Consider the following 17,706-nt stretch of genomic DNA (forward strand, 5'->3'; position numbering starts at 1 on the left):
TGCACCCACCCAGGGCACTCAGCAAGCACCGCCGGCCGCACCGTGCTCACCAGCCCGGGGAAGGAGGCCCAGGCAGCCTCCCCTCTTCCCGCAGACAGGCGACAGAGACGGACAGGGAGAGAGAGCAAAGCAGAAGGTGGCAGGGCCTGCACGCTGCCGCACCACAGTCCTGCCTGCGCTCTGCCCACCCCCGTGGGCTGGCTTCCCGCCCCAAGGCCCCTCTCCCCAATAAGGGGCCATTTTCAAAGCCACGTGGGGTGGGCAGGTGAGGCAGTCAGAGCAGGGAGAAGGCGGACCTGCGCCAGCTCGGAGCAGGTACTCAGAAGCCGGCAGACCCGAGCAGTGGAGGCAGCGGGAGGAACGGATGGCTGCACCCTGCGTGGCAGAGGCACCTCAGAGGTTCCTCCCCAGCCCCCCAGCTCTCCCAGACCAAAGGGCAGAGCGGAACAAACCAGAATCCCCCGGAAGGACACGCACGAGCGAGAGGATGCGGGTGGGGATGGTTGCCAGTGGAGAGAGAGGAGGCGCCAGCGCCGTGGGGAGCGCAGCGCAGTGCCAGGCCAAGGTGCAGCCCAGGCCAGGCCAGCCGGGCAGCCGTGGCGCACAGTGGGCGGCCTCAGGTTGCCATGGAGCTGCCTGTGGGGTACGACAGGAGGGCACCCCCGGCCACACCGCCAACCCTACCTCCTCCTCCTCCATGCGGCGCAGGGTCTCGCTGATGAACTTGATATACTGGCTCGTCAGGGTGGTCAGCTCGCTGTAGCGTGTGCGCAGATCCACGTACTGCGGGGGAGGCGTGGTCAGCCCTGCACAGCAGCCCCCACACGCCCGCCTCAGCCTGCTGCGCTCGGCCGCCCCGGCCTACCTCTTGGATGATGCTCTCCGACCCCGACTGGACCTTGGGCTTCTTGGCTGGAGAGGCCACCGGCTCAAGCTGCGCCTTGTATGTGACCAGCTGGAGCTCATAGTCCTGTAAGAATACAGTGCAGTCGGCGGCCGGCGCTGCCCCGATTGCCTGTGCCTAACTTCCCTGCACCCCGACAGGCCTCCCCCGAGTCCTAACTTCCCTGCACCCCGACAGGCCTCCCCCGAGTCCCGGACCCCAGGCCGGGCAGCGTGGCCTGCGACGCGGCCTCACCTTGATGGCGTTGATGTACTGCTTGGCGAACCTCTGGCACTCCTCGACCTTCTCTCCATAGCGCTCGATCTCCTCCAGCAGGGCCTGAGAGGGCAGAGTGGTCAGCACCGGCGGTCCCGGGCGCCTGCTCCCCCACCTGCCCGTCCCCCGCCCCATCCCCCGCCCAGGCCCACCTTCTCCTGCCGCAGCTGCTCCCGCGCGGCCTGGCTGTGGGCCATGGGCACGGCCTGGATCTGCTCCTGCCGCTGCTTGGCGTCCCGCAGCCAGGCGCTCAGGGGCTCGGCGCTCTCGCGGTAGTAGCGCAGCTGGCGGCCCAGCTGCTCGAGCTCGCGCTGCCGCAGATCGTTCTGGGCCAGCACGGCCTGCCAGCGCTCCAGCAGCTGGGCCACCCGCTCCCGCCAGCGCTCCACCTCCACGTCCCGCTCGCCGTGCCGCTGCTGCAGCCGCTCCCCCACCGCCTGCGCGCCCCGCAGCTCCTCCCTCAGCGCGTCAAACACGGGCTGCTGAGCCTCGGCCTGTGCACGCAGTTTCTGTGGGGCACAAGGCGGGCGCCGTTGAGCTGGGCTCCGACCGTCCTCGCCCCGGGAGGCCTGAGCCCTGCTGCCGTACCTTTAGGGAGGCCTTGGTGGCGTCCAGCTCCGGAAGGGTGGCAGGCACGGCCTGGGCCTCCTTGAGCTGCTCCTCATGTCGTTTGAGCACCTCCTCCGCGCCCTCCGTGCTGCGGATCACCAGGCTGATGGTCTTCAGCCTGAGGGAGGGGGGGGCAGGGCACCGTGAGCGCAAGGGCTGGAGGGTCCAAGCCAGACAAGCCCTGGCCTGAGTGGCCTGGTGACCGTGGTGGGCGCGGCCACCAGCTTCGAAGAAGAGGTTAGGGCGGTGTTCGGGGTCTCAGACCCAGCCTGCCGCCAGGCGCCAGCAGCTCACGGCCGGAACCCTAACTACTCGGGAGACCAAGATCTGAGGATCTCCGTTCAAGCCAGCCCTGGCAGAAAAATCTGAGAGACGTTCACCTCTCATTTTTAAAAAGTGGGAAGTACAATTGTGGCTCCAGACTTGAACTAAATGCTAAACACAAATGAGAGGCCCTGAGCTCAAATGCGAGCACCAGGAAATGAAAATAAAGACCCATCCTTTAGACCCAAAGGGAGAGTTCTCTGGCAGAAGCAGCAGGTTCCAAAGTCCTGAGGCAGATGGCAGTGTGCACAGTGCGTCCTCAGCCGTGGGCTCTGGACGGGCCGAGGGCCTGAGGTGGGAATGGCGCTGTGCACCAAGCATTTGCCTGTCCCCGGGGAAACTGCCCACACTACAGCACGCAACCAACACAGACACCAACGCTGACACCTGAACTTCAGGCAGGAATGAGGGCTCTTAGTGGGCTTCTGGAAAAATCCTTCTGAATGCCTTTCGTGCCTCTGAATTGAAAAAGGCTGAAGTAAATAGCCAAGAGCAGAAGAGGCCTTACAGGGCGTGGGGGAGAGGGGGGCAGAGAGGCTAGGCGTGGGGGGCAGGCCGGGGGCTGGTGTTGGTGGCTGGTCTGGGGGGCTGGCAGAGAGATGGACAGCGGGGGCCGTGGGGGGCAGCGGAGCAGGCAGAGGGCTGGTCTCTGAAAGGAAGCTAAGGTCGTCACTGAGAACTCGGAAGGGCTGCTCTCTCCTCCACCGTCTCGTTCAGTGGTTCTCACCCCTGCTCCTCCAGGTCTTCCTCCTCCCCTTCTCTCCTCCCAGGAAGCCATTCTGAATGGTGCCACGCCTTCCACATGCAGATCCCTCCCTCAGAGCCTGCCAGCCTGGCGGGGGCGTTCCTCGCCCCTGGCCCATGCTCTCCCCTCCTCACCCCTGCCCCCATGCTCTCCCCTCCCTCCTCACCCCTGCCCCCGTGCTCTCCCCTCCCTCCTCACCCCTGCCCCCGTGCTCTCCCCTCCCTCCTCACCCCTGCCCCCGTGCTCTCCCCTCCCTCCTCACCCCTGCCCCTGTGCTCTCCCCTCACTCCTCACCCCTGCCCCCATGCTCTCCCCTCCTCACCCCTGCCCCCCACGCTCTCCCCTCACTCCTCACCCCTGCCCCCATGCTCTCATCTCCTCACCCCTGCCCCCCACGCTCTCCTCACTCCTCACCCCTGCCCCCATGCTCTCCCCTCACTCCTCACCCCTGCCCCCCATACTCTCCCCTCACCCCTCACAGGATGGCTCCCCACTGCTACCCTTGCATCCCCGAGACCCCTGTCTGCTCCCACATCTTCAGGACCGCCGTCACAAAGCTCCACTCCAGCTCGGTGGGTCAGACCCACCAGCTCTGGGCCACGTTACCTAACCCCGCACCCGCGCCCCGTGCCTCTTCCCACACAGACAGGACACTCACTTCTCCAGGTAGATGGCTGACAGGCTGCGGACCTGCTCCAGCTTGCCCAGGGTCAGCTCCAGCTCAGAGCGCAGAACGGGGGCAGCGGGTGAGGGCTCGGGCAGGGCCAGGACCTCGCCGGCTTCAGCCGAGAGCCGGGAGACGCCCTGGCCCAGCCCCTCCACCTCGGCCTGCGTTTTCTGAAGAGAGACAGAGGAGGCGGGCTGACCACCTGGGCGGCTGGGGAGGAGGGGGTGTGCGGGTCCCAGCGCTGGCGTCTACCTGCTGCTCGGCGATGCGCTGGGCACACTCCCGAGCGGGCTCCTTGTCCAGTGGCAGCCGCAGGCGGTGTACCAGACGTGTCTCACAGGCCTCCAGCTGCAGACGGATGTCCTTGAGCTCCGAGATGCAGCGCTGACAGCGGCTCTCCTCCTGCTCCCCTGTGGCAGGCTCCGAAACTCAGTGTCTGGCCCCGCCCCCGGCCCCGCCCCGGCCCTCCAGGCCTGCCCGCAGCATACCCTGCTCCAGGCTCTGCAGGAGCTGCTGGTAATGGTGGCTGCAGGAGCTGTAGTCCCGCTCTGCCGCCAGCCGGTCCTCCGGCCCGAAGCCCCCAGCATCCTGGCTGTCCCTCAGGAAGGCCTGGTAGTGCAGCTCCAGGCTGCGCAGGGCCTGCCGCTGCTCCTCAGGCTTCAGCGTTCGGAACTAGGGGTGGGTGGCACAGAGAGCTAAGCAAAGGCCAGGCCAGTACGGCCTACAGGACAGCATGCACCGCCATCCTCCCCCAGGGCCTCCAGCCAGTGCCCAGCTGTACCGTGACCAGGGACCAGGAGCGGATGAGCTGCACGTCACGGCTCAGGCTCTGCCAGGCCAGGAGGCTCTTCATGTCCACGTGTAGCTGGTGCCACAGCGAGACCAGGGCCTGGTGCTGGGCCTCCAGCCTGGCAGGTCAGAGCCACAGTCAGGGGTGTATGGGACCCTGCCTGCTGCCCACAGACGCCCCCCCACCCCCGCGGCCCTCTCCCACCCCGCTCCACCCCCTCCCCTGGCTACCAACCTGGAGACAGCCTCCTGGGCCTCCTGGTTGGGCGGGGGCACGAGGAAGCACACCGAGGGCACGGCAGCAGCCTCGCCACCAGAGCTGCCCACCACCTTCCAGTGCGCTGGCTGTGCAGGGCCGGCCAGCTGGTACTGGTCACCCTTGTGCACGGTCACCTGGGACAGTGGAAGGGGAGACGACGTGGCTGTGGTCACACCCCGCCCAGCCCCGCCCAGTCCCCCCAGCCCCGCCCAGGCCACTGGCCCACTCACCTCCACCTGCTTGTAGTCACACACAGCCTGCAGGAGCACAGGGCCCCGCACGGGGTGGGCCGGGTTGCGGGGCTTCAGCTGCACCACGGCCCTGGCCCGCTTGGCCAGGCCAGACAGGTGCCCCTTGTACTCATTCAGCTGCTCCCTCTCCTCCTGGGGGAAGGGCGGCTCGGGGTCAGTACAGCCAGCACCCCAGGATCAGGTCTGGGGTTCTGGTGGGGACACCTGAAGGCAGGCTGCAGGGCTTGGGCCTGGTGACACTCGGCCCGTAGTGTGGCGTCCTCACCCCTTCTTCCCTCCCTTGGCCTCCCCTCCCGACACCCTGCGGGGCAAACCCTGGAGGCCATCCAAGCTCAGGCCAGGCCTGCCCTCACCTCTCCCACCTGCCCACCCTTACGCAAGAGCTGCAGCCACGCCAACCGTAGCTCCACCTCCTCTGCTCCCTTCCCCCTCACGCCCCACACAGCACTACAGCCCGCCTGGACGCCCCAAGCCCATCCCCGGGGTGTGGGGACCACAGCCAGTTGCCCCTCAGCCCTCTACAGCCCTAAAGGCAGAGCCCACTCTAGACCTCAGACCCTAGATGGGCTGGCGGCCTGGGCTGGGGCGGCCCCCGTGCAGGTGACGTGGCGGCAGGGCCAGGGCGCACCCCAGCGCGCCAGCCCGGTCCTGCCCGAGCGCCGGGCGGGTCTGCAGCCCGCTGGCCGGCAGGCCTCACCTGCGCGTCCTGCAGCAGGTCCTCCAGCCGCGTGGTGGTGATGGAGCGGCCGCAGCTGTACTTCCTGCGCAAGGTCTCCTGAAGCTTCCGCAGCTGCTCTTCCGCCTCCCGCACATCTGAGAAGAACTGAGGTGGCAGAACAGGTCACACACTGACCGGCCCGAGTCCCAGGAAAGCCACGCTCATGCAGACCGAAGAGGTCAGGCCTGAAGCAAGGGTGGCGGAGACCCCAGGATCACAGCGACCAGAGCGCGTGCGTGGGTGCTCACCCGGAAGTAGGCCACATACTCTGCACGTGCACGGGTGCTCACCTGGAAGTAGGCCGTGTTCTCCTTCAGGTGCGCCTCCACACAGCAGCAGAGTTGCAGCATCCAGCTCCACTGCGTCTGCAGGGCCGCCTGGAAGGACTGGGGGAACGCGCTCCTTCAGCGGGGGCCTACCCCACCCAGGGGCCCCCGGGCCCCCCCGAGCCCCGCCCTGCTCACCTCCACCGTGGGCCTGGCCGGGTGGTCGTCCCGCAGCAGCCGGTCCCCGGTGCTCTGAATCTCCTTGATCTTCTTTTCCTTCAGCTCCAGCTCCCGCATCAGGGCCTGACCAGGGGCAGCAACAGGAAGTCTGGCCAACCCAAGTCCCAGACCAACTCTGTGGGGCCCGGGCAGAACCTGGGAGGGCAGCTAAGGGGATTCTGACACCCACTTGGACACTCTAAGCCCTTCCCTGGGTTTGGGGGGGGCCCACAGCCAACTCCCCCTTAGCCAGCACAGCCCTAAAGACAGCCTACTCTAGACCTCAGAGCAAGAAGTCAGTGTCCACAACCAAGGGGCTGGTGGCCCCCACTCACAGTAGAAGACTACACAGACACCGAGAGGGGTCTGGGGAGGGGGGAGAAGGCTCTAGAAGGCTGGGCTGCCTCACCGAGTAGCTCTCCTTCTTGGCAGCCATGTTGGCGTTGCGGTCACTCCAGTCGAAGCCCACCTCCTCCTCCTCCTTCTCACTGAGCCACATCAGCTCCTTGGTGGCACCTGCCACAAAGCCATGCAGGCTCTCCAGGGACCGGAGGCGGGCCTTGGACGAGTTCTGTGGGCAGGCAGGGAGCAGCTGCAGACCGCGGCGCGCCTGCCTCCTCCCTCCCCCCATGTCTCCACCCCCACTCACCAGAAGCTTTGCGTACTGCAGATCTAGTCTGCCCAGGCAGTCTCGGCAAGCACCCCGAGTGGCGGGAGAGAGCTGGCCCTACAAGAGACAAGAAGGGGGAGGCCTGAGGATAGGCCTGGGAGGAGGAAAGGCCTGGGAGGAGGGTGAGGCCTGGGAGGAGGGGTGAGGCCTGGGAGGAGGATAGGCCTGGAGGAGGGGTGAGGCCTGCAGGAGGGATGAGGCCTGGGAGGAGGATAGGCCTGGGAGGAGGGGTGAGGCCTGGAGGAGGGTGAGGCCTGGGAGGAGGGGTGAAGCCTGGGAGGAGGGTGAGGCCTGGGAGGAGGATAGGCCTGGGAGGAGGGGTGAGGCCTGGGAGGAGGGGTGAGGCCTGGGAGGAGGGGTGAGGCCTGGAGGAGGGTGAGGCCTGGGAGGAGGGATGAGGCCTGGGAGGAGGGGTGAGGCCTGGGAGGAGGGGTGAGGCCTGGGAGGAGAATAGGCCGGGGAGGAGGGGTGAGGCCTGGGAGGAGGGGTGAGGCCTGGGAGGAGGATAGGCCTGGGAGGAGGGGTGAGGCCTGGGAGGAGGATAGGCCTGGGAGGAGGGGTGAGGCCTGGAGGAGGGATGAGGCCTGGAGGAGGGGTGAGGCCTGGAGGAGGGATGAGGCCTGGGAGGAGGGTGAGGCCTGGAGGAGGGGTGAGGCCTGGGAGGAGGGGTGAGGCCTGGAGGAGAGGTGAGGCGTGGGAGGAGGGTGAGGTGTGGGAGGAGGGGTGAGGCCTGGAGGAGGGGTGAGGCTTGGGAGGAGGAGTGAGGCGTGGGAGGAGGGTGAGGCCTGGAGGAGGGGTGAGGCGTGGGAGGAGGGTGAGGCGTGGGAGGAGGGTGAGGCCTGGAGGAGGGATGAGGCCTGGAGGAGGGGTGAGGCCTGGGAGGAGGGTGAGGCCTGGAGGAGAGGTGAGGCGTGGGAGGAGGGTGAGGTGTGGGAGGAGGGGTGAGGCCTGGAGGAGGGGTGAGGCTTGGGAGGAGGAGTGAGGCGTGGGAGGAGGGTGAGGCTTGGGAGGAGGGGTGAGGCCTGGAGGAGGGGTGAGGCTTGAGAGGAGGGGTGAGGCGTGGGAGGAGGGTGAGGCTTGGGAGGAGGGGTGAGGCCTGGAGGAGGGTGAGGCCTAGAGGAGGGGTGAGGCCTGGAGGAGGGTGAGGCCTGGAGGAGGGGTGAGGCCTGGGAGGAGGGTGAGGCCTGGGAGGAGGGTGAGGCCTGGGAGGAGGGTGAGGCCTGGAGGGGTGAGGCCTGGGAGGAGGGTGAGGCGTGGGGGCAGGAGGGGTGAGGCGTGGAAGGAAGGATGAGGCCTGGAGGAGGGGTGAGGCGTGGGAGGAGGATGAGGCCTGGAGGAAGGGTGAGGCGTGGAGGAGGGGTGAGGCGTGGGAGGAGGGGTGAGGCCTGGGAGGAGGGTGAGGCCTGGAGGAGGGGTGAGGCGTGGGAGGAGGGTGAGGCGTGGGAGGAGGGTTGAGGCGTGGGAGGAGGGTGAGGCCTGGAGGAGGGGTGAGGCCTGGGAGGAGGGTGAGGCCTGGAGGAGAGGTGAGGCGTGGGAGGAGGGTGAGGCGTGGGAGGAGGGGTGAGGCCTGGGAGGAGGGTGAGGCCTGGAGGAGGGGTGAGGCGTGGGAGGAGGGTGAGGCGTGGGAGGAGGGTTGAGGCGTGGGAGGAGGGTGAGGCCTGGAGGAGGGATGAGGCCTGGGAGGAGGGTGAGGACTGGAGAAGGGGTGAGGCCTGGAGGAGGGGTAAGGCATGGGAGGACGGGTGAGGCCTGGGAGGAGTGTGAGGCCTGGGAGGAGGGTGAGGACTGGAGGAGGGGTGAGGCCTGGGAGGAGGGTGAGGACTGGAGGAGGGTGAGGACTGGAGGAGGGGTGAGGCCTGGGAGGAAGGTGAGGCCTGGAGGAGGGGTGAGGCCTGGAGGAAGGGTGAGGCCTGGAGCAGCAGGATCCTGGCCCGGCCTCACCGCCTGGTCCCTGCTGCTCACCTCATCGCTCCGGGCCCGCTCGATCTTGGCCCGGAACTCCTCCGTAGACTGGTGCAGGCCTCGGTGGCTGCCCAGCTGGGCCTCCACACTGGGCAGGTCCACGCCCCACTCAGCGCTGTCCACCCTGCGCTGGTTCTCCTCCACCCAGGCCAGCAGGTCATGCAGGTAGCGCAGGGCAGAATCGTCCAGCTCCGGGCGCCGCTGCGTGCTCTGCAGGGTCACCTGGGTCATGGGGGCAGCCACGCCCGCCTTCAGCCGCAGGTTGTACTCGGTGCGGATGGCCACCAGGCGCTCGTGGAGACGGTACACCCTGGGACGGCAGAGGACGCAGTTCTAGCCCTCAGCGCCAGACCCAGGCTGCCCGGGGAGGGGGGGGCGGGCGCTGGAGGGCAGGCCCCACCTGCGATACATCTGCTCTCCCTGTGGATGCCGGCCGTCCTTGAGGGTCTGCACGTCGTTGAACAGCAGCCGGATCATGCTGTCAGCCTTGTCCAGGTCTCGCTCCACCTCCCCAGCCCGCTGTGGCGCCTTGCCCGAGGCCAGCAGCCTGACGTCCTGAGGGTGGTTGTGTGTGACCGGGGGGCTTGGCAGAGCCCTGCCCTGCGCAGGTAGCCCCGTGACCCCACTGAGAGCGGGGACTCCTTTGGAGCCTGGTCCTTTCCTCTCCTTCCCTGTGGACCCTACAGATCTTTCCGGCATGCTTCTAAATCTACACCAGCTAACTTTCTGGAAGAACTGGATCCCATCCAAAGGAGCCCTGCCAGGCTCAAAGGTAGAGACCTTCGTGGCCTGTCTGCAGGGCTCCTTCCTGGGCCTCATTCTCCACCATTCCCTCCCGTAACTCCGCCCCGCCCTGCCCCATCTGGACGGGCAGCAAGTCTAGGGCCTCCCTCCCGCCTCCTTTCCCCCAAGAGTGAGCTGTCAGGGAAGTTGGCTTGGGAGGTGTTGGGGCGGAGGCCCAATCCTGTGTCATACCCAGAGGCCAGCTCTGCCCGCAGCCGAGGCCGGGCTGGCAGCACCCCAGGAGGGCGGCACTCAGGGTACTCAGGCCTCCCTCCCTCCCGGGCCACCCATGTCCCACCAGCTGGCCCACAGGCCCCCTAGGCTGCCACTCCCCTGCATCCTGGGGTGCAGAAGGAGGGAGGGCAGCCGGCCCCTCCCTGACCCCTCCCCCTCACCGACTGCAGCAGGGCGTCGGCCTGGTTCAACTGCTCCTCGCACAGCCCGGCCTCCATCTGCAGTTTGCTCACTATGCGCTGAAGACACTCCAACCTGAGGCGCAGTGCCAGGGGACGGTGCTGAGCCTCGGGCCGCCACACCGCCCGCCCCGGCCCACTGTCCTGCTGGCCCTGAGCAAGCGGGGAGCTGGGCTCTCCCAGCTTGGGGGGGAATTTCCTCCCGGGGCGGTGACTCATCCTGGGGTGGCTCCCCGGCCCGCAGGGCCCTGCCCACAGCCTCCACCCCACCCACCTCTCAAACTCGCTCCGGAGCTGCTTCTCCCGCTCTAGGATGGCCACGTGGAGCTTGCCCCACTCCTTCTCCACGTCCAGCGGGTGGTAGCCGGGCGGTACCTTGAGCTGGCCGGCCTGCACCGGCCCCTGTGAGCAGAGCCCACGCTGAGTGCCCTGCCGCCCAGCCAGGGGCCGCCCCCTCCCATGCCCAAGCTCGGCGGAGAGGCCGGGCCACACGGGGGAAGGGTACCAGCCCTGGGGTTTGGGACAGCCACCTGACCTGCCCTCCCAGACGCCTGGGGGTGCGCCTCACCTCCAGGGACTGGTAGATGCCCTTGGACCGGTTTTTGTCGGCCTCCTTGGCTGGAAGCTCCGTCTCCTTAAACTTCAAGAACTGGCACCAGAGGATCTGCAAGCAGGGCGCAGCGTGTGGGCCTGACGCGGACCCGGGCCGGCCCCAGCACCGGCCTGGAGCGCACGGCCCCCGGCTCCAGCACCCACCTCGATCTCCTCGAAGCTGGACGGGAACTTGCGCTCCTCGAAGGAGGCCGTGTGGTGGCGGATCCACTGCAGCAGCAGCAGCACGAGCTCGCGGTACTCCTGCCAGCGGAGCTGCAGCTCCTGGGCACAGGGGTGGCGTGAGGCCACAGTCCGGGCCGAGACCCGGCTCCCACCCTCCCAGGGGGCGACTCACATTGGCCCCCACCCCATCCTGGGCACTGGGCACCCGGGGCATGGCGTCGTACAGCGACGAGACGTAGGTGATGATGGACTTCTCGTCTGGCTGAGGCACATCCACATCTGCGGGGGCAGGGCTGGGTGAGGGGGGCCTTGCACAGCAGGGAGGGGGATGGGGGGAGGGGGAGGGGCCTGTGCGCAGCGGGGAGGGGGGACGGGCAGGGACAGCTCGCACCCTCCGGGTCCAGCAGCCGCGTCACCCCCAGGTCCCGCTCGGCCACGGAGAAGGCCTGGTCCAGGTTCTCCAGGTTGGACTGCCGATACACCTTGTTCATATCAATGAGCACGGGCCTGAGGAAGACGGTGGGGATGAGGCCAGCCAGAAAAGGGACGGGAGGCCCCGAGAGGCTACCACACACCCCTCAAGTGCGCACGCTCCCCACGTCCGCCCCTGCCCCTCAAGGCCCTACGGCTGCGCAAGTACGGCTGAAACAACTCTCTGTCCACCGCCCGGGAGCCGGGCTGGGAGCACAGAAGCCATGCACAGAGGGGCCGCTGCGTCAGCCGGGCTCCTGCAGCCCTAAACCGCCAGGCCCCTCCTGAAGGGTCCTGGAGAGAAGGCCGGGCGGCCCTCTGCCCCCACAGGTCTGGAGGAACACAAGTGCTGCCCAAGGGCCCCCAGGAGGTGAGCAGGGCCAGGCACGCGCCTTCCCCGGCAGGCACGGTCCCGTCGGCAGGGGCCGCCGCCCTCCTGCGTGCTCTCGGCTCGCCCAGACTTGTGGGAAGCCGGCCCTCCCCCACGTACTTGTGCCGGTGGATGATGGCGTTGAAGAGGCGGCCGTCCCGCCAGCTCGTGGTGAAGTTGTCGCAGCGCAGGCCCTGGTAGCCCTCCACCATGCGCTGAGACCACAGGAGCAGCTTCTCCTTCGCCGTCATGTCCTCCGACTGCCCGCTCACCTGGATGTCTGAGATCTGAGCGGCAGGGAGCAGGCGCTCAGCGCGGCCACCTGGCCGTCCTCCCCACCCAGTGCCGTGACCACCTGCCCAAGATGGAGGGGCGTGCCACCCAGCGGGGGCACACGGGCCAACGGGCACAGTGCGGCTCTCAGGGCCGGGAGACGCTGGGACCTGCCACGCACCTCAACACCAAGGCCCAGGCGTCTCCGGCCACGGATCGAGTCAGAGCCCCACCCCTGCCACCCACGTGGGTGCTGGGCCCCGCGAGGGGAGGCCTGGGAGCACACGACGCCCAGAAGGGGGCATCGTAGGCAGTGGGTGCACGGTGGGCCCGCGCAGGTCCCAAAGTTGGTCCAGAACCCTAGGTCTAGAGAAGGGGCTGCAACCAGAGGGGTGAGTGGGGGGGTCCTCTCTGGTTGCACGCCCAGCTGGCTTTCTGGGAGCCATGCGTGGTGTATGTGCCAGACAGCCTGGCACGGTCTAATCTCAGGCCTGTGTCTGCCAGCCTGCCTGCCATCAGTACGCCTGCCGGCCTGTTGCTAGCTGTCTGTCGGCCTGCCAGCCCATGTGACTCAGCTGCCGTGCCAGCCTGGCTGCAGCCCCAGTCTCAGATTTGTGGCTTCCTGTGCGGGCGGCACAGGCAAGGCGTGAGTCAGCCAGGGCAGCCCCAGCTCCACTCGCTCCCCCGCTGCCCAGCAGGCAGCAAAGAGCACATTCCTCTGCAAGGAGGCTCCACAGGCCCCGCCCAGCAGGGGCCAGAGGGCGTGGGACGGCAGGCAGAGGGAGAGGACTGGGCCTCAGGCTACACCAAGCTGGCCAGGGGCTGGCAGGAAGGTCTGCCATCCCCAGGGTGCCACCTCCAGGGCAGCCAAGGAGCCGGGGCAGCGCTCTACCTGCAGGCAGCGCTCTACCTGGAAATGCAGGATGATGGTCCAGATCAGGCCGAGGGTCAGCTTGGGGTTGCCATCTGCAATGTCATCATTCCTGATGTTCACCAGCTTCACCTAAGTGCAGGGAGTTGTCAGTCAGGGCCTCAGAGCTGGCCAGGGCCTGCGTCCTGTGGCTGGGGAAGGGCAAGGCGGGGCCTGCAGCCTGTGGCTCCCTAGCAGGCAGGCCAGGGTGTCTTACCTGGCGATGACGCAGGTAGTCCAGGGCAATCTGGACGTTCTGTAGTTTGTGGAAACGCATTCTCCCCTTCTCCCGGGGCTGAGAGAAGGCAGGGCAGGGTCAGGGCCCCCTGGGCAGCCACAGCTCCCAGGCCAGCCCCTGAGCAGTCACCAGAGCAGCACCAGTGACCAAACCAAGTGGGTGACAGCACCTCACATATCCTGGGCCCCCCCTCACCCTGAAAAACGGGGACCCCCAGCCCCAGGCCCAGCAGGGGTTGGGAGCCTGCAACCCAAGCTGGAGAAGGAAGGAAGGGGCGGGGAGGAGACAATGGCCGGGAAGCCGAGGGTGGAGGGCAGGGCAGTGGCAGCAGCCACCGCAGCTTCTGCTGGGCCCAGGCCCGGACCGAAGTGGGACAGTGGACGAGAGAGAGGGGAGTTGGACACACAACCGTCTCCCACCCAAGAGCTAGGCGTGGACCGGGCCGGACTGGCCACCAGCCCCACGGGAGCTGCACGGGCTCCGGTCTTGGGGAGCCCGTGTGCCGCTGTGGCCAGCACCACCACTCACCAGGCGCAAGCTCCTGATTAGGTCCCGCTCCCTCGGCTGCCCAGCCAGGGCAGGGCAAAGGGTAAAGGGCAGAGGTCAAGATTCAGAATCCAAGCAGCAGAGAAAGCAGAGCAGAGCAGAGCATGAGGTCATTGTGTTAGGGCTCCAATGCAGAGGACAGCAAAGGCCAGCGCGGCCTGCAGCAAAGGTCAGGGCCACTCACAGGCCAGACCCTCGGCTGGGACGCCAACCAGGACCAGGAGGCCCAGCAGGGGGCGGGGGCTGAGAGGGGCAGTGGACAGGCCCCAAGGAGAGAAGGCGGGGGGGGGGGGGGGTGCTGGGGGAGGGGAGGGAGGCGTGCAGGGCCCCGGACGGCTGGGATGCACGTACCAGGCTGTCCCCCGAGAGGACCTCCAGCAGGGAGATGAGGTTGTGGCCGTCACGGAGGTCTTCATACAGATCGCTGACATGTCTCTGTGCCTGCAACAACAGTGGCGGCTGTGTGGCCCGGTCCCCTCGGCCACCAGGAGCCCGAGGGGAGAGGCAGCGAAGAGCGGGCGCTGCCCCACACAGCCACCTACCTCTGCCCTCCAGTGCTGCAGCAGAGACCAGGAGGGACCAGAAGGAAGAGAGGACAGAAGACAGGAGCGGGCACGGGAGGAAAGGACAGAAAATAAGATCTCAGAGAGGAAAGGGAGCTGGGGCAGCGTGAGGACACGGGCGGGGGGCTCTGGTCCCTCCCCGCGGGCACGGCTGCCACCCACCCACCTTGATGAGATGCTTGTTGACCCACTTGGTGAACGTTTTCTTCTGCACACGGTCCCGCTCATCTGCAGGAGACAAGGCCAGTGTATGTGGGGCTGGGGAGCGGCCCAGGGAGACCCCGGAGGCCAAGTCTGAGGGCCCCAAACCAGGGGCTCTTCCAGGTGATGGAGACCCAGGTCCTCCGAGCCTCCATCGCCACCAAGACAGCAGAGCCAGACCGACCCAGACCCCGGCCCTGGCCCAGACAGGTGCTGCTGGTCAAAGCCTCCATTGTCTTCCAAGGAAGCGTGAGGCGGCAGCCACACCCAGAACTCAGGGTGCACAAGTCAGGACCTGCAGCACCCCAGGCCGCCTCCCACGAGGGGAGCATGGCCGTCGGGCAGGTCAGAGGCTGGCCCTCCCAGCTGCACAGCCAGCGAGCCCTCTCTGGGGGCACCCAGGGCCCCCGCGGCCCAGGCCCCCGCTCAAGGCCCCGTCAGCACTGAGTGCGGGCTGCCGCCCATCTCGGAATGCGTCCCCCAAACCCAGACCACCGGAGCCGGGGCCCCACCCAGCGCCCCGCTTCCTGCCGCAGAACAGGCCCTTCCTGCCAGCCCGCCCCGCCGCGCCGCTACCTTTCTTGCCCTCGGAGGCCCTGAGCACAGCCAGGTAGAGGTTGTCCTCTGAGCTGGTTCTCTTGCCACCCAGGCCCTCTGGCTCGGGGACGCGGAGCCGGTGCTGAGCCATGGCGGGGCCCTGTCACTGGGCCCTCAGGTGCGGTGCTCCCTAGGCCCTGGGCGCACAGGCTGCTGGAGGCTGGCGGCCGCACTGGACACTCGCTCCCCACAGGATCAGCTCAGAGCTGTCTGCCTCACTCCCCAGCCCAGGCAGGGCTCTGGGGGAGCCCCACCCCGCGCCAGGGGGGCGTGTCCCGCGGGAAGGGGGAAGGCCGCCCCTCCCCTGCAGCCACACCCTCAATCCACAGAAACAGGAAGTTGGGGTTTCCTCACCCAGCCCCACAGCAGGATCTGGGGGAAGGCCGGGGTGGGAGCTCCCAACTCTGTGTCCTCACAGCAAGGGAGACGACACCCAATCCTAACAGTGGGGGTGCCCAGGGTGGCCCCCCTATCTTCACAGAACACGGCTACAGGCTTCTGGCCACCTCAGCCTGTCCCCCTTCCCCACAGGAGACACCTGGGCTGGGGGGGACATATCACATCCCACCTTCTACTGGGAGGGGCCCATGCCGCCCCCCACAGCGCCCCCAGGCCTGGCCTGCTGGGCTCTGGACCTTGGTCTCCTGCAGAACCCCAAAGCTTCTGCTGAGCCCCACCCAAGCGGAGAACCCCTGGGGCAAGCGAGTGCAGTTCATAGCTGAGCACTGACTCACGCAGGCCGGCCTGCCCCCTCCCTTTTCTGGGGCATGGTACAGGGTGCAGTGGAGGCCCCCCACAAGGGCACACCGCCAGTGACTCAGGCCTGGGGAGGGGGCAGAGTCTGTGACTCACTTAGGAAGGAAGCCCCACCTTGGGGCCGTTTGTGGCCAGGCGGGGCGCAGATAGCAGCTGCAGCCTGTTGTAAAGGTGGACAAAGGGGCAAAGGCGAAATGGCTCAGTACCACCCTTGCATGGCACTGGGAGCCGCCTGTCCAGCCTGCCCCCATCGCTGTGGGAAGGAATGTACCACTAGACCACAAGAATTTTCCAGAAACTGCATCTGGCTAGATGCAATCCAGCTGTGAGCCACTGAGAAACACCCAAAGCACCTCAGGCCTGCGTTCCAGGAAAAGCTCGCCGCTGGCCAGAGCCAGGGCACCTACTGGGCAAGGAAGGAGGCTCCCCTTCCCCCAGCTCCAGGGGCCTGCCAGGGGTCTAACGCCCCCTCCCAGCAGCCACCATGCCTCCACACTCCAATCCCAACCCTGACCCCACACTGTAGGTGCACGTGTTGAGAATAGAGACCTGAGCTGCGCGCGCGCGCACACACACACACACACACACACACTCACACACACTCATTCTGCCCAGTCCCATCAGGGGCCTGTGGAAGTGTTGCTGTCTGTCTCTCCAGAGGAGCAAGCCAAGAGCTTCCAGGAAGCTGGCCTGAGGAGCCGGGACAGGCCCCGCCCTCACTCTGCCCCTGGCGACGGGCCAGAGGTGGGTACAGGAAAGCCCGGAAACCTCTGAGCTGTGGGGCACCCACGGCACTGGAAGACCACCCCAGATTCTAGCCTGGGCCACTCTGCTGCCACTGGCCTCCACTGGGACTGCTTCCACCTCCCCAAGCCGATGCCAGCACCCCTCCACACCTTCCTGGGCTCAGGCTCCCTCCCCTCCCGCCTCCTCCCCTCCCCCTGCCTGCAGACACGGGCCTTCTCATTGACCGGCCCTCCACGCCCGCGTGCCCCCACACCCACGTGCCCGCGTGCCCCCACACCCACGTGCCCGTGTGCCCCCACACCCACGTGCCCGTGTGCCCTCCACGCCCGCGTGCCCGTGTGCCCCCACACCCACATGCCCGTGTGCCCCCACACCCGCGTACCCCCACACCCGCGTGCCCCCACACCCGCGTGCCCCCACACCCGCGTGCCCCCACACCCGCGTGCCCCCACACCCGCGTGCCCCCACACCCGCGTGCCCGTGTGCCCCCACACCTGCATGCCCCCACACCCGCGTACCCCCCCCCGCGCCTCCACATCCGCGTGCCCCCACACCCGCGTACCCCCACACCCGCGTACCCCCCCCCGCGTACCCCCACACCCACGTGCCCGCGTGCCCCCACACCCGCGTACCCCTACACCCGCCTACCCCCACACCCACGTACTTGCGTGCCCCCACACCCGCGTGCCCCCACACCCACGTGCCCCCACACCCACGTGCCCCCACACCCACGTGCCCCCACACCCACGTGCCCCCACACCCACGTGCCCCCACACCCACGTGCCCCCACACCCACGTGCCCCCACACCCACGTGCCCGCGTGCCCCCACACCCGCGTACCCCCCCCCCCCGCGCCTCCACACCCGCGTGCCCCCCCCCGCGTGCCCCGTCTGGAGCACAGTGTACCTCGGTGGTGTCCCCCCACCCCCGACGGCAATGGGGGGCAGTCCCACACGCCTCCACCCCAGCACCCCTTCCACACGTGACCAGAGACCAGTATGGTAAGGGGGAAGGGGGAGGGGGGCTCCACCCGGACCCCTCCCCAGGAGGCCCCGCCCCTCCCCCGGATGCCCCGCCCCTCCCCGGATGCCCCGCCCCTCCCCAGGAGGCCCCGCCCCGAAGGCCCTGCCCGGTCCAGGAGGCCCGCCCCGGAGCGCCCCACCGCCCCCCCTCCGCACGCACCTGCGCAGCAGAGCCTCGAGTACAAGTAGTCCCTGCGGGCCGGCTCGCCGCCGCGGTCCAGCCAGCCCGGCGGCGCCAGCGCGGCGGCCCTCGGCGGGGCAAAGGCGGCCCCGGGCCCCCGCGTCCCGGCCATGAACGCGCTCCCCGGCCCCGGCGCGCCGCTCCCGGCCGAGCCGAGGCTGCAAGCCCGGCGGCCGAGCCCCGCCCAGGCGGAAGCCGCGCCCCGGGACACGAGGGCTGC

The 17,706-nt window shown here is 68.1% G+C and overlaps 1 protein-coding gene across 13 annotated transcripts in view; it reads right to left on the reverse strand.

Annotated features, from left to right (window-relative positions):
- LOC138806071 (plectin) overlaps positions 1 to 17,706 on the reverse strand; it is a 58,550-nt gene that overhangs the window by 10,917 nt on the left and 29,927 nt on the right. For 6 of the 13 annotated variants that reach the window (XM_069991603.1, XM_069991592.1, XM_069991600.1 and 3 more), the window contains exons 2-30: positions 14,149 to 14,210; positions 13,771 to 13,860; positions 12,853 to 12,930; positions 12,636 to 12,728; positions 11,573 to 11,739; positions 11,003 to 11,118; positions 10,784 to 10,890; positions 10,591 to 10,710; positions 10,403 to 10,498; positions 10,109 to 10,236; positions 9,817 to 9,910; positions 9,039 to 9,193; positions 8,639 to 8,948; positions 6,656 to 6,733; positions 6,416 to 6,577; positions 5,986 to 6,090; positions 5,812 to 5,907; positions 5,501 to 5,626; positions 4,783 to 4,935; positions 4,529 to 4,686; positions 4,286 to 4,412; positions 3,993 to 4,176; positions 3,757 to 3,914; positions 3,496 to 3,674; positions 1,748 to 1,886; positions 1,312 to 1,668; positions 1,139 to 1,222; positions 866 to 970; positions 685 to 783 (exon numbers count right to left, since the gene is read on the reverse strand). In XM_069991603.1, coding sequence (XP_069847704.1) covers positions 685 to 783; positions 866 to 970; positions 1,139 to 1,222; positions 1,312 to 1,668; positions 1,748 to 1,886; positions 3,496 to 3,674; positions 3,757 to 3,914; positions 3,993 to 4,176; positions 4,286 to 4,412; positions 4,529 to 4,686; positions 4,783 to 4,935; positions 5,501 to 5,626; positions 5,812 to 5,907; positions 5,986 to 6,090; positions 6,416 to 6,577; positions 6,656 to 6,733; positions 8,639 to 8,948; positions 9,039 to 9,193; positions 9,817 to 9,910; positions 10,109 to 10,236; positions 10,403 to 10,498; positions 10,591 to 10,710; positions 10,784 to 10,890; positions 11,003 to 11,118; positions 11,573 to 11,739; positions 12,636 to 12,728; positions 12,853 to 12,930; positions 13,771 to 13,860; positions 14,149 to 14,210 — 3,926 coding nt within the window. Of the gene's footprint in view, positions 1 to 684; positions 784 to 865; positions 971 to 1,138; positions 1,223 to 1,311; positions 1,669 to 1,747; positions 1,887 to 3,495; positions 3,675 to 3,756; positions 3,915 to 3,992; positions 4,177 to 4,285; positions 4,413 to 4,528; positions 4,687 to 4,782; positions 4,936 to 5,500; positions 5,627 to 5,811; positions 5,908 to 5,985; positions 6,091 to 6,415; positions 6,578 to 6,655; positions 6,734 to 8,638; positions 8,949 to 9,038; positions 9,194 to 9,816; positions 9,911 to 10,108; positions 10,237 to 10,402; positions 10,499 to 10,590; positions 10,711 to 10,783; positions 10,891 to 11,002; positions 11,119 to 11,572; positions 11,740 to 12,635; positions 12,729 to 12,852; positions 12,931 to 13,401; positions 13,438 to 13,770; positions 13,861 to 14,148; positions 14,211 to 14,759; positions 15,280 to 17,465; positions 17,600 to 17,706 lie in introns of those variants that run through there. The other 7 variants (XM_069991591.1, XM_069991602.1, XM_069991596.1 and 4 more) reach the window with 5 other exon arrangements.

The sequence above is a fragment of the Dipodomys merriami genome, unplaced genomic scaffold (genome assembly GCF_024711535.1).
Source record: "Dipodomys merriami isolate MVZ:Mamm:240054 unplaced genomic scaffold, mDipMer1.0.p SCAF_4, whole genome shotgun sequence".
NCBI classification, from domain to species: domain Eukaryota; kingdom Metazoa; phylum Chordata; class Mammalia; order Rodentia; family Heteromyidae; genus Dipodomys; species Dipodomys merriami.